General features: G+C 41.2%; 1 protein-coding gene across 1 annotated transcript in view; it reads right to left on the reverse strand.

Moving 5' to 3' along the window:
• TMCC1 (transmembrane and coiled-coil domain family 1) overlaps nucleotides 1-10,200 on the reverse strand; it is a 154,438-nt gene extending 144,238 nt beyond the window's left edge. The window contains exon 1 of the mRNA XM_024207514.3: nucleotides 9,437-10,200. Within this exon, the coding sequence (XP_024063282.1) occupies nucleotides 9,437-9,982 (546 nt within the window). The 5' untranslated portion in view covers nucleotides 9,983-10,200. The remainder of the gene's footprint in view (nucleotides 1-9,436) is intronic.
• Between the last annotated feature and the right edge of the window lie 1,974 nt (nucleotides 10,201-12,174).

Here is a 12,174-nt window from a genome sequence, read left to right on the forward strand (position 1 = left end):
ATGGTCACTAAACACATTCAACAAACCAGCTAACACTAATGACATTGCCAGTTATTGCCATATTAGAATTGCTTCTTTTAGTTAAGGTTATGGTAAGTTGACCGGAGTAACAAGAACTGACGTTCTTATGGATGACCTTTCTTTCACTAAAAGACATCACTGTAGATTTGAAGCAGCCTTTGAAACCACAGAGTTTGTTGCCTTCTGCAGAGTTTGGTTGGTGTAGAAGTGATTTTTGGCAGGGAAAGCGAAGGAACATGCTTTTGTAGTGGGATAAGACTTCAGTTCAAAAACTGTTTATATTTTGCATTAGGACTCTGATGGACATTTATATAAAATGAAAATTACCATATATTCTTAAAAAGAACAGGAGTACTTTTGGCACCTTAGAGACTAACAAATTTATTAGAGCATAAATTTGTTAGTCTCTAAGGTGCCACAAGTACTCCTGTTCTTTTTGCGGATACAGACTAACACAGCTGCTACTCTGAAACCTGTCACATATTCTTAGACCCCTTTTAATCCTTCAAGCGCACCTCATAGGTGACAGACCTGGCTTCCTGCACCTCACTCTGGGTGCAACTATGCTATGCAATGACTCTCAGACAACCTCTGGGCTGCAGCCCCCATTTCCCAACCATGTTAACGCAACTGGGCCAGCTCTGTTTTGGCACCTCTTGTCGCTATGGGTAGCTATGACCAGCAAGGTGGTTAATGGAACTCCAAAACAGCTTATTCAAAACAAAGCATTATTTATTTACTCACCCAATAGTACAAAGCACGCAGAGCAAAGGGTAAAAAAAAAGTCTACATGCATATTTCCCTTCACATAACCCTTAATCTTTCCTGCGTTTCACCTAGGCTACTTATCTCCACTGTTGGATTGTGAGAAGCCAACTGCCCCCTGTAATGCTGCCTGCAGCCACTCAAAAGTATGGAGTACCAACCTCAAGGCACAAACCTCAAATTGGTTGTAAGTTCTAGTCTTAGACTTTACCAACCAGTTATAAAGTGGAAACTCTTCAAGCACTATAACAGCCTTAACATGGAATCACACACAGATCGGCGTACTCGAGGGGACTATCTCACCACCCAGGTGAGCATACCTTTGTGATAGATGGTCCCTTACACCAAAAATCACAGCAATATTCAGGTTACTCCTTGTTCCAAAGAACCAGTCATCCACCCCTGGTCAATTGCAGCTTAGTTCTCACACCAAAGACAATGCTATTAGCCAGTCCTATAATAAACTATATAAAGATTTATTAAATAGGAAAAGGAATTTAGAGAGTTATCTACAAAGTTAAAGCAAGCAAACAGACACAGGAATGAGTTACAGTCTTAGGTTTCAAAAGGTAATATAGGCTTCTATAATCAGCAAGTTCTATTTGACCCTTAGGGCTAACCCACTCTAAGCAGCTGGGGATTTCTTGCTTATGCCTAGAAACACTGCCTCCCCAGAGTCCAAGCAGCAGAGATACCTAGTTCCTTTTGTTGGGTTTTTTTTTTTAAATCCCTCTCCTTCCATGTGCTCTGAGCTGCAAACCAAGTTGATGGGAGGAATCCACTTGCATGACTCCTTGATGGGAAGCAGGACAGAACAATGAAAGTCTTTTGAGCTCTTGTTGACAGTACATAGGGAAATTCCAGTTGCAATGTAGTCTTCTGCATTTGGTTTAATCAGCCAGGTATGTTGACAGATGGGGCAATCAGGGCTTCCGCTCCAACTTAAAACATCAAGACTAGTCTGAAGACACTTATTTCAGCCCAACACTTTATGAATCCACATTCTTTGGTCTTTGAGCAGAATGTTATTTGTGCAAACTATGGAAGAGCTGACATTTAATTGAAGCTAACTAATAACAGAGTTAAGTTACTGTGACATTACACCCCATATTCTTTATGGAAATATGGTTATGATATGAATATGATATAACTAATATATTTTATGCAAGATGGGTCTTGTAAGATATCATTGGAAAGGTTATAACTTACTGAATGTGTTTATCCAATTTGTATGCATGTATCATTTTTGCATCTGAAACTGGGAATATTGACCATGTCTCTGTATATCAAATGTGCTACGTTGGATGAGGCCAAACAATGTTAATGGCTTACTGAAGAAATGCACACAAGCATAAGGATTACCCCATGAAATGTGCAATAGAAACCTCTCAGAGATAGCTCTATACAATGGGAACTGTTTGACCCAGGTCACAGCAAAAAAGCTTTCCAGCAAGTGGGGAGAAGATATAAAAGAAGGACAATCACAACAAGGGGTCCTCACTCTCCCTACACCACCACACCTAAAGAACAAAGACTGAACTGTGAGAAGTGATGGTCCCAGGCTAAGATCTTTAGCCTGTGTAAGAAAACCTGGGGAAGTCAAGGCAACTCGTGCCTTAAGAATCTGCTAGCCTGTTTATCACTCAGGGTGAGAATCTGTTAAATTTATATCCTACCTATCTAGTGCGTTAAGCTCAGTCTGCAGTTTTTATTTACTTACTAAGGTAATCTGCTTTGTTCTGTTTGCTATCCCTCTAACCACTTAAAATTCACCTTTTGTAGTTAAACGTATTTCTTGTTTATAATAAAACCCAGTTTATGTAATTTCTAACGGGGGGGGGAGAGGGCAAGAAGTCATGCACATCTCTCTTCACATTGAGAAAGAGGGCGGATTTTTATTAGCTTGCGCTGTGCAGATTTTTCTATACAGTGCAAGACAGTATTATTTTGGGTTTATCTCCCAAAAGGGGTGTGCACGTGAGGGTTGGGGGAGGCCTCTCACACAGCGCTGACTTCAGTCTGACTGCAGCGGGGTGTGGTCCTGTGTGTGTGCGCTGCAAGAGCCCGGAGAGCCTAATTTAGCAAAGCAGGGAGCGGGAACCCTGGCTGGTTGAACAAGAGAGGCTCAGTGAAATTCCAGTACATCAGGTGGCACCCCAGAATGGGAGTCCAACCCGTCACAGATACCCAGTCATAAAATGAGAAATTCAAGGCACATATCAACTTGAATATATTTTTAACTGACTAATTTAAAAATAAAAGCAGATTCTGATACATCACCTTTTAAAGTTCATTTAAAAAAAAGTGCGCCTTTTCTGCTCCCCCCATAATTTTAACTGCCTTTTCAGCTGGGGAGAAGCTGACTATATGGGCAAAACAGTGAAACTGACAATGTAAAAGGCTGGTAAATGCACAACGTGAACTGAAAAATATAAGAATTTTTTCCCTACTAACTTCTCAGCTGTAGTCCTCTTACACATTACTTATTTTACTGGGTACAACATATGACTTTCAACCTGCTATGGCACTTTAACACAGAATGGAGTCTGTGAGCTACATTCTGCCACCCTTATTCACAGAGTAGCATCCTGCTCCACAAATATTCCCAATAAAGTAAGGGTGACAAAACACAGACCTGTAACATGAGTCCAGAAGAACACTGCAGTAGTCTTAATTTGCTAAACCTTGAGTACAATCGGTATTGCCCAATAGTAGGTTTTTTCGATTGGGTTGGTGAAAAAGAATTGGAGTTTCTTCAGTATACGAATTGTTATCAAAGATTAATAACTAAGAATTAACACAGTTACTGCAATACCTACATTTGTTTTATTTTCCTTCCCATAATGCACTCTTCACTTGCTATTTCTGCAAAATTAAAACATGTCCTAAGAGCAAACACATTTGAAATCCGTAGTTCCGGGTAGTCTGGTGCACTGGCCACTTTCCCCTTTTATTACTCTGAGGCTAGGTCTACACTGGGGGGCGGGGGGAAATCGATTTAAGATACGCAAATTCAGCTACGCGAATAGCGTAGCTGAATTCGACGTATCCGAGCTGACTTACCCCGCTGTGAGGACGGCGGCAAATCGACCACCGCGGCTCCCCCATCGACGGCGCTTACTCCTACCTGCGCTGGTGGAGTACGCGCGTCGATTCGGGGATCTCGATTGTCGCGTCCCGATGAGACGCGATAATTCGATCCCCGAGAGATCGATTTCTACCCGCCGATCCAGGCGGGTAGTGAAGACAAGCCCTGATTGTCTTTGATGATGCACTTATAGACAACTGTAAAGGCATTTGAAACTAGAAGTCTAATGACAGGTTTAGATGACACTTTAAAAGAAAGTAATCTGAAGATTCAAAAAATATCTATTCAGCCTGCAAATCCATCTTGTCCCCTGGAAGTTTCAATTAGGGACATTATTATTTACTTTGTATCCTGAACTGTTCTAGTGATGCTGTGCATTCCACCTGCAAAGGCTCTTGATTAGAGAACATTAGATTATGGTGCTGTCTACACAACAAAATGGAACAGTATGGAAATGTGTCAGGGGACACACAAGTTGTAACTGCATCCCCAACTTAACTGGAACTAGTGTAGATGGGACTCAAGCATGTTCTCCAAAACTTTTCAATCCTCATATCCTCCAGTCACCCATGCAGTCAGGGAAGTAAAAAGGAAATGCCTTTGCCACCCATAGCTACACCCTAGCTAGCACAATGATAAGTAAACTGCCTTTTTTTTTTTTTTTAAATGGATATATCCTACCTCCTAGAACTGGAAGGGACCTTGAAAAGTCATTGAGTCCAGCCCCCTGCCTTCACTAGCAGGACCAAATACTAATTTTGCCCCAGATCCCTAAATGGCCCCCTTAAGGATTGAACTCACAACCCTGGGTTTAGCAGGCCAATGCTCAAACCACTGAGCTATCCCTCCGCCCTCTTGTGGTATCTACTGGGACTTGTGGTATGTACCGAGCAGGTATTTTAGACAACAACTATTTTCCTTCTTTAATTTCCATTATTTTAACTCATCTGAATGTTGATTTTATTCAATATACCTGAAGAGGCCTCAAAATACTACAGAATGTCCTGTAGGAACAATCCTTCGCTGCCTCAGATGGATTGGTTGATCTAATGGATCTTTTCCACTTCTAAATTCTAATGATTTTAAAACTATTTCTACACAGGCACATGAGAAGCTGTAGCTTCTTCTACTCAAAACTTGCCTTGTTGCACAGATTCCATCTATAGCCAGAGATCAGTGGCCTGGGTTCAAAGGGCAACTCAGAGATGACAATCTGTACAATGCAATAGTCCTTTTGTCTGTCCTTTCCATTGTTACCTTTTCAGCAAAGGTACAAAAAGTTGATTTCTGTGAATAATCAGTGAAATAGTTCAGACAAGTTCTCTAGGACTTCTGACTAAGGGTACGTCTATACTTACCTCCGGGTCCGGCGGTAAGCAATCGATCTTCTGGGATCGATTTATCGCCTCTTGTCTAGACGCGATAATTGATCCCGGAAGTGCTCGCCGTCGACGCCGGTACTCCTGCTCCGCGAGAGGAGTACGTGGAGTCGACGGGGGAGCCTGCCGCGTGTGGACCCGCGCTAAGTTCGAACTAAGATAGTTCGACTTCAGCTACGTGAATAACGTAGCTGAAGTTGCGTATCTTAGTTTGAAGTGGGGGGGTTAGTGTGGACCAGCCTAAAGATTGTAAAATACAAAAAAAGTAGAGAAAACCAAATATACAAGCTGTACACTTCCACAGAGCATGACCCAGACCTTTGCAAGATTTCTCCAGTTATATATCTTCAGACATTGGGATAATGAACATCCTTCTCACTTTGACAGAAAAATGGTGCAATACGCAAATATAAAAAAGCAGATGGCACCAATCCAAGAAAATCCAGAACCAGGCACAAGAAGGGAACCTGGTCACTGAAGCCTCTGAATTGTTTAGACCCAGGAGACACTCTTCTTTTATGTGGCACAACATAACTCACTATCACAGAACTTTACAACAGGCAAAAATGTAACCTTCCTTCTACTGTTATTCACATTCTGTTTTGACAGTGAAAACATGAATCCCAATATTATTATTTTAAATTGCATAAAAGAATGAACTGACTCACACCTTGCTATAGTGGGGTTTGCTGCAATAGTTCACTTGTCACCAAGCAGTTACATAGTTTTTTTTCCTGACATACAGTAGCAGTGACAGCTTTTTACTACTCCTGGGGAACTGGAAAATCTACACTCCTCACAGTTCATACTGCACAGTAACATTGTTATTGTCTGTTCTGTCTCTCTGCTACAGGCAGCACATGCCTACGAAAATACCCAGCACAACACCTGACTTGATTCTTATATTGATTCCTCACTCAAACTAGTGCATGGAATGCCTGTATTTCATGATAATGCTAATCTTCTAACGGAGCAATCAGCAGAGACAGAGATTAGCATTCCACCATAATCATAGTACTTCAAAAAAGGGGAGTGAACATGTTAGGCAAATGACAACCCAGCAGCAAAAATCTCATAAAAATTAGACTTTTCATCCTTGCTTTCAGTCAGCAGGCTCAGTTAGCTGACAGTGTTAGTGGAAGTCAAGCAAATCACTATTCCAGACTGGGAAAAAAGAATCCTCAGTAAACCAGGTGGTTTTGGAAAGGGGCTCCCAGACTAGGGAGAAAACCATGACAAAATTAATATTTAAAGCATGCTAAAATACGCAATATCTTACTAATCAAAAAGTATTTTGGATGATTAGCTTTTCAGGGCAAGGACAGTCTCTTACTATACATCTGTACAGCACCCAGCACAGTGCGGTGTTGATACTGATTGGAACCTTTGTGATATACCATAATACAAATAGGTAGGATACAGACCACGGACACTAGGTACTGATTCTAGCCGTAGTAGCAAAAAAAGGTAGCAGGTTACAGAACAGTTAGGGATCAAACAAAGCATATACAGAATCAATATCCAGTGACCATGGTATGTATCCTATCTATTATGTATTAGGTACAAACACCGAGCAAGGAGAGTTTCAGCTCAAATGCCCTACCATTTCCAGTGAAACATTAATCAATCACATTCATTTCCCAGCAAGTATGCTCTAAGGTAGTGGTTCTCAAAGCCGGTCCGCCGCTTGTTCAGGGAAAGCCCCTGGCGGGCCGGGCTGGTTTGTTTACCTGCCGCGTCTGCAGGTTCGGCCGATGGCAGCTCCCACTGGCCACGGTTCGCCGCTCCAGACCAATGGGGGCTGTGGGAAGTGGCGTGGGCCGAGGGACGTGCCGGCAGACCGGCTTTGAGAACCACTGCTCTACGGCAGAAACAATGTCTCCTGCGGATAAATAAGTTTAAAGCCATGGTTATTTAAGTTCAGCCCCAGTGATTGGCTGTCAGTCACCTTAACCTTTAATGAACTACAAACAGTGCTACTACAGTTTTCAGCTTTGGGTTATGGGTAATTAGGTCCTTAGGAGTTCTTATGTCTATTACCTCCCCCTAAAGTCACACAAAATATGAGCCTTCTCTTGACAAAAAGGGAGCCACTATGTAAACTAATTTAAAACCAGAGAAAGGTGCTATCTTTGGTAGAGTTCAAATATGAAGCCAACTACTCTTGTAAGGATGTACATTCTACATTACTATTTATTCCTATTCGATTAATTTCTGTCATAAAATTAAAGTCACAGATACCACTCCAGGCATTGAAGCAGTCTGCCTATCTCAGGTGGGATCTTTATTCTATTGATACATCTGCCTTAGAATGAAATTGTAATTAATGCTAATACTATAATTACTGCCTATATATAAACAGAACATCATGCGCTAATTTTTGGCTAAATACCAGGGAAAGCGTAGACAGCAAGACATATTAGACTGTGGAATAGTCCAAGGAAAGTAGTTGCACTTTTGTCATTTGGAGCATTTAAAAGTAAAGTAATAGGTTAACAGTTCAAACCCTGTGAAGTCTGGTAGCAATTGACAACCGCCTCCATAGAACAGTCAGATGTAAGCAGTGACCACCACCCAAAAATTCACACACACAAGTGGTACCATTTACCACCATTCTTGGAAGTCTCAAGGAGAACCCATGGACTACTTTCTCACTTCTCAGGTGGCCCCTCCAAAACAAGGTTTAGTCTCATCATTGGAGCAAACTTTCAACCATTACTGCTGTACCCATTCTGTAATTTAACAACCTCAGTCTCCACTATTATTAATTTTTGAGAGGTTTTGTATTTACTAAAATGGCTTCAAGCTCTTAAAGAAATCTAATTCTCCATCTGGCTAATTATACTAGTTTATATTAAATCAAATTAGACTTGGAAATCAGTTTTGTGTATTTGAAAAATACTGTCCTAATTAGAGTATTTTTTCATCTTTGACAAAGCATGATGAAACAAGTAGTAATGAAGTGGTTGGTATTCCTTATATCTTTAACAATAAACTCTAATTCCAAGATCTTGTCCCTAACACATGGATTTATTAGGGTCCTCATCCTTCAAAAGCTATACTTGATAAAAATTATAAAAATTTTATCAACATTGTACAAACATGAAATCCTATAGTGCATCAGTTCTGCATGTGATTTGTTCTGAGCTATATTCTTATAAGCGTTACTTTAATAAAGAACATGAAAACCAGAATATATTTAACAGCACAGCACGTTCTTTCATTATCACATTTATTCTCCTGTGAATAAAAAGTATACCGTTACAACACTTATCTGGACATATGAAGGCTTTTTATTAATAGCACCACATATATTCTGAGCAATAGCCTTGGTTAAATCAGAAGGCTAATTTTTCAAATGGAGGAAGTTTAACAGGCAGAGCTGAATCTTTGCTTTGCTCAGTCAGCACTTTTAAATGTACCAAGTAAATCGATGTAGAATAGAAGAAAAGTGCAAGACAGACTTTTCTCAACCTTACCCCCATCAATCCACTAACTGAAATAGCTTTGCAAGCACATGTTGGAACAGATACCACTAGACAGAGACTACATCACTTGCAAACATTTTTCCACATGGATTAGGTAAACTAAGACACTATTAATACAATGCAGCTTCCTGGCTGCTCTAAACAGGATTAATCAATCAGTATACATGGCAGTGTGAAAACAGAGTCCCACGCTGGGTTCACTAAAAAACCCAGGTTTGGGGATAGGCTCTCAGCATCCACAGTCTACTTTGATGGAGCCATAGTTCCATTCACATAAACTAAACTGTCAATTTTTCTGTAATATAAAGAAGGCTAGAGTTACCCAACTTACTACATAAAGATTTGCTGGAGCAGTCTAGAATGACAGATGCTAGCAAGAGGTAGAACTAAAACAACTGTTGGGGTCACCACCATTTCTTCTTTGATTATGGAACACAACATGACCAATATAATGCACTAAGTGTAGCTCTCCAGTTCTGGAGATCAAACGCATACAAAATAAGCCACACACCATTTGAGAAAAGACCTAATGTTGGAATCTTTTCAAGCTCCTTGCTCCACTGGTGAAGATGCTATTTTACATAGTAGCTCTAGTCTATGGCAAGAGAAAAACTTGCTTTAAAACAGAATTCAAACGATTTAACAAAGCCTACAACTGGACTGATAATAAATAAAGATCAGTCTGGGTAACTTACCCGCTCCGCTGCTGAGGCCTCCTCACCAGCTACACAAACAGAAGTCATCTCCAGCACAGACAGGTTAGTAGGAGCATCAGTGGTGGAGGAAGACCTGGGCCGGCCTGAATGAATATCTTGGGAAGATTTCCTGTTGATCTGTGGGCTTCCCTTTGGGGCATCCGATTTGCCCCGCCTGCTATGCAGGCTTGTCCCTCTCTTCATCTTAGGTGGCACTCTGATCTGCTGAAGCACTCGATTCAGAGCTGTGGGGTGGGTGGAGACATCATCAATTTCAGTACAGGCGCTTTGGCTTTCCAAATCCATTTCGGGCTCCATATCAGCCTGAGTTTGTTGCACATCATGTGGAGACACCGAGGACCTCCTGCGCTGGTGCTGGAAAAGTTGCTTCAAGCCTTGGCCAATCACATTAATGTTCTCCAAAGCATTATGAGTAATTTTGGACAACTTTTGCTCAGATTCGTGTTGCTTTTTGGTATCTTGATCTTGGGATTTGCCTCCAGGATCAGGGTCATCATAGATCTGTTCACTGCCAGAAGGCTCCATTAGATGACACCCAACACGTTTATTTGACAACTCATAAATACAGATGTCCCCTGTCTTTATATATTTTTTTTAAATGCCAAGATTGTCAGCCAATTAGGTGTGCAATTGCTTCAAGAGCGACTACACATGCAGCTGTGCCACGGAGGTCTCATGCTTATCTAATGTTAAACAAAAGAGCCAATATTACACATCCATGCAGAAACTAGCAGGTTAAAAAAATCAATACAGAAAACATGCTGTTAAAGTCTCTCTCTCTCTCTCTCTCTCATTCAAGCATCCTTCAGCCATTATATTAGAAACATTTATGCTGTATGCAGAACACAGAGGCTATGAAAGGACTGCTCATTCTTTATCAATGAGAAAATGTCCAAGACAGGAGGTGGAGCTGGGGAAGTGAGAAAAAAGTTAAAAATGCTGCTCATGAAAAACAGGGAGTGCATGCAATAGAGCCCAGAACAGTACCTGATAGAACTTGAGCCACTGGGATTCATAGTTACATCAGTTATGCCATAATAGGTTAATCCCCACTGCAAGATTAATTGCTTTCCTTATCAATGATCTGATCTTCAAATGTAGTAGCTGTTCTAACACCTATCATATTTTAGATATACTGGAAAACATAGTAATGAGTCCACGGCTCATTACCAACCACAGCTGTTTATTTCCAATCAAATACTGTGGAATGGCTCATTACTACTAGTATCCATCAAGGCTACTGGTAACTGGATGCTAAAGCTTGCCTTCAAGTGGGGACAGGGAAACTACTTAGGTGTAACTGGTATAATTTAGTCTATAAAAGTATATGAGCAAACAAAATATGCCTTTCTAAAAGCAGATTACTAAGTGACTAGACAGGCAGAGGCAGCAGCACAGACGTTTCTAGCTCAGACATTTGAGAAGAGAAAGTGTTCAGCTTCTCCCAGCAAGTCTCAACCCCGCCTCCTCCCTTGCTTCAGATGGGAGTTGCCCACACAACACAGACTGCAGTTGAGTGCTAAGATGGTAGCACACTGCAGGAGGAGTGCAGCAAGGAGATGCGGAAGGGAGCACAAAGGATCTTTTAATATTAAAGCAGAATATTTAATGGGGGCTGGAGTAAGTGTGGGAAGGGTCACATTATTGCCATGGTTAATGAGATCACATGCTCAGAAATTGGAGGTTGTTTTCTTGCGGGAGAAGATTTTGATTGTGCTTGTATAAATATATACACCAAATCACAGAAGTCCGCTCTCAATCTTGGCAGGAGACAGCATGAAAAAACCATGATCTTATTAAAAATGCAACATATGTTTAGGATTTATTAGAACATTCATTTTAATCTTAACATAGCTGTATTGAGAAGGGATTATGATCCAAGATCTCCCTCAGTTTTGTGCACCTTAGACATAACACAATGGGTTAAACTGACATTCCAAGGTACAATTATAGCAGACAGCACAGCAAGACCAACCAAATGAGCTGCATCAAGCTCCTCCTCTTGGATGCCTTAGCAGATAGAGGCAAAGTGAATTACAATATTTAATAGGAAACAAATACTTTCTTGTGTTGTACTTTTCCTCTGAAGATTTCAAAGCACATTGCAAGCATAAGCCTCAAAAACTTTGGGGGTAAATTTATAACCCCATTTTACACAGAATGGTAGACTGAGGCACAGAAAGGTTAATGACTTGACCAAATTCATACAGTAATTCAGTGGCAGAGCTAGTAATTAAATCTAAGAGCCCCAACTCCCAATGGCTTAGTTTTAACTGCTTAACACAACCCTTCTCAAGTGACCTGTGTCTTTATGACTAAGGCTGCGATTATGTCACGGAGGTCACGCAAGTCACAGAATCCATGACTTCCAGTGACCACCGTGACATTGGGAGCCCCCGCAGCCAACCAGCCGCCGTGTAGTGTGAAAAACCGCTATCTGACTGAATTTGCTAGATAGGGTGAGCATGCTCAGTACACAAGAACTCAGCATGCTAAGTAACCTCTGCTGACGCCAGCAGCGGGCGACCCCTGCAGCAGCCCAGCCTCCGCGGGGGAACCCTCCTGCAGCTGCTCCAGTCCAAATCTAGGTCTCCATTCAGGCTGAATTTTGGAAAAAAAGACAAAACTAGGAAACATTTTCCATTTCGTTCAACAGGCAAAATGGTTCAGTGAACAAATCTCAGTGGTTAACAAGAGAGCCCCCAAAACTGTTTGGC

Source organism: Terrapene carolina, unplaced genomic scaffold (genome assembly GCF_002925995.2).
Source record: "Terrapene carolina triunguis isolate 2854851 unplaced genomic scaffold, T_m_triunguis-2.0 Scaffold89, whole genome shotgun sequence".
Classification (NCBI taxonomy): Eukaryota; Metazoa; Chordata; order Testudines; family Emydidae; genus Terrapene; species Terrapene triunguis.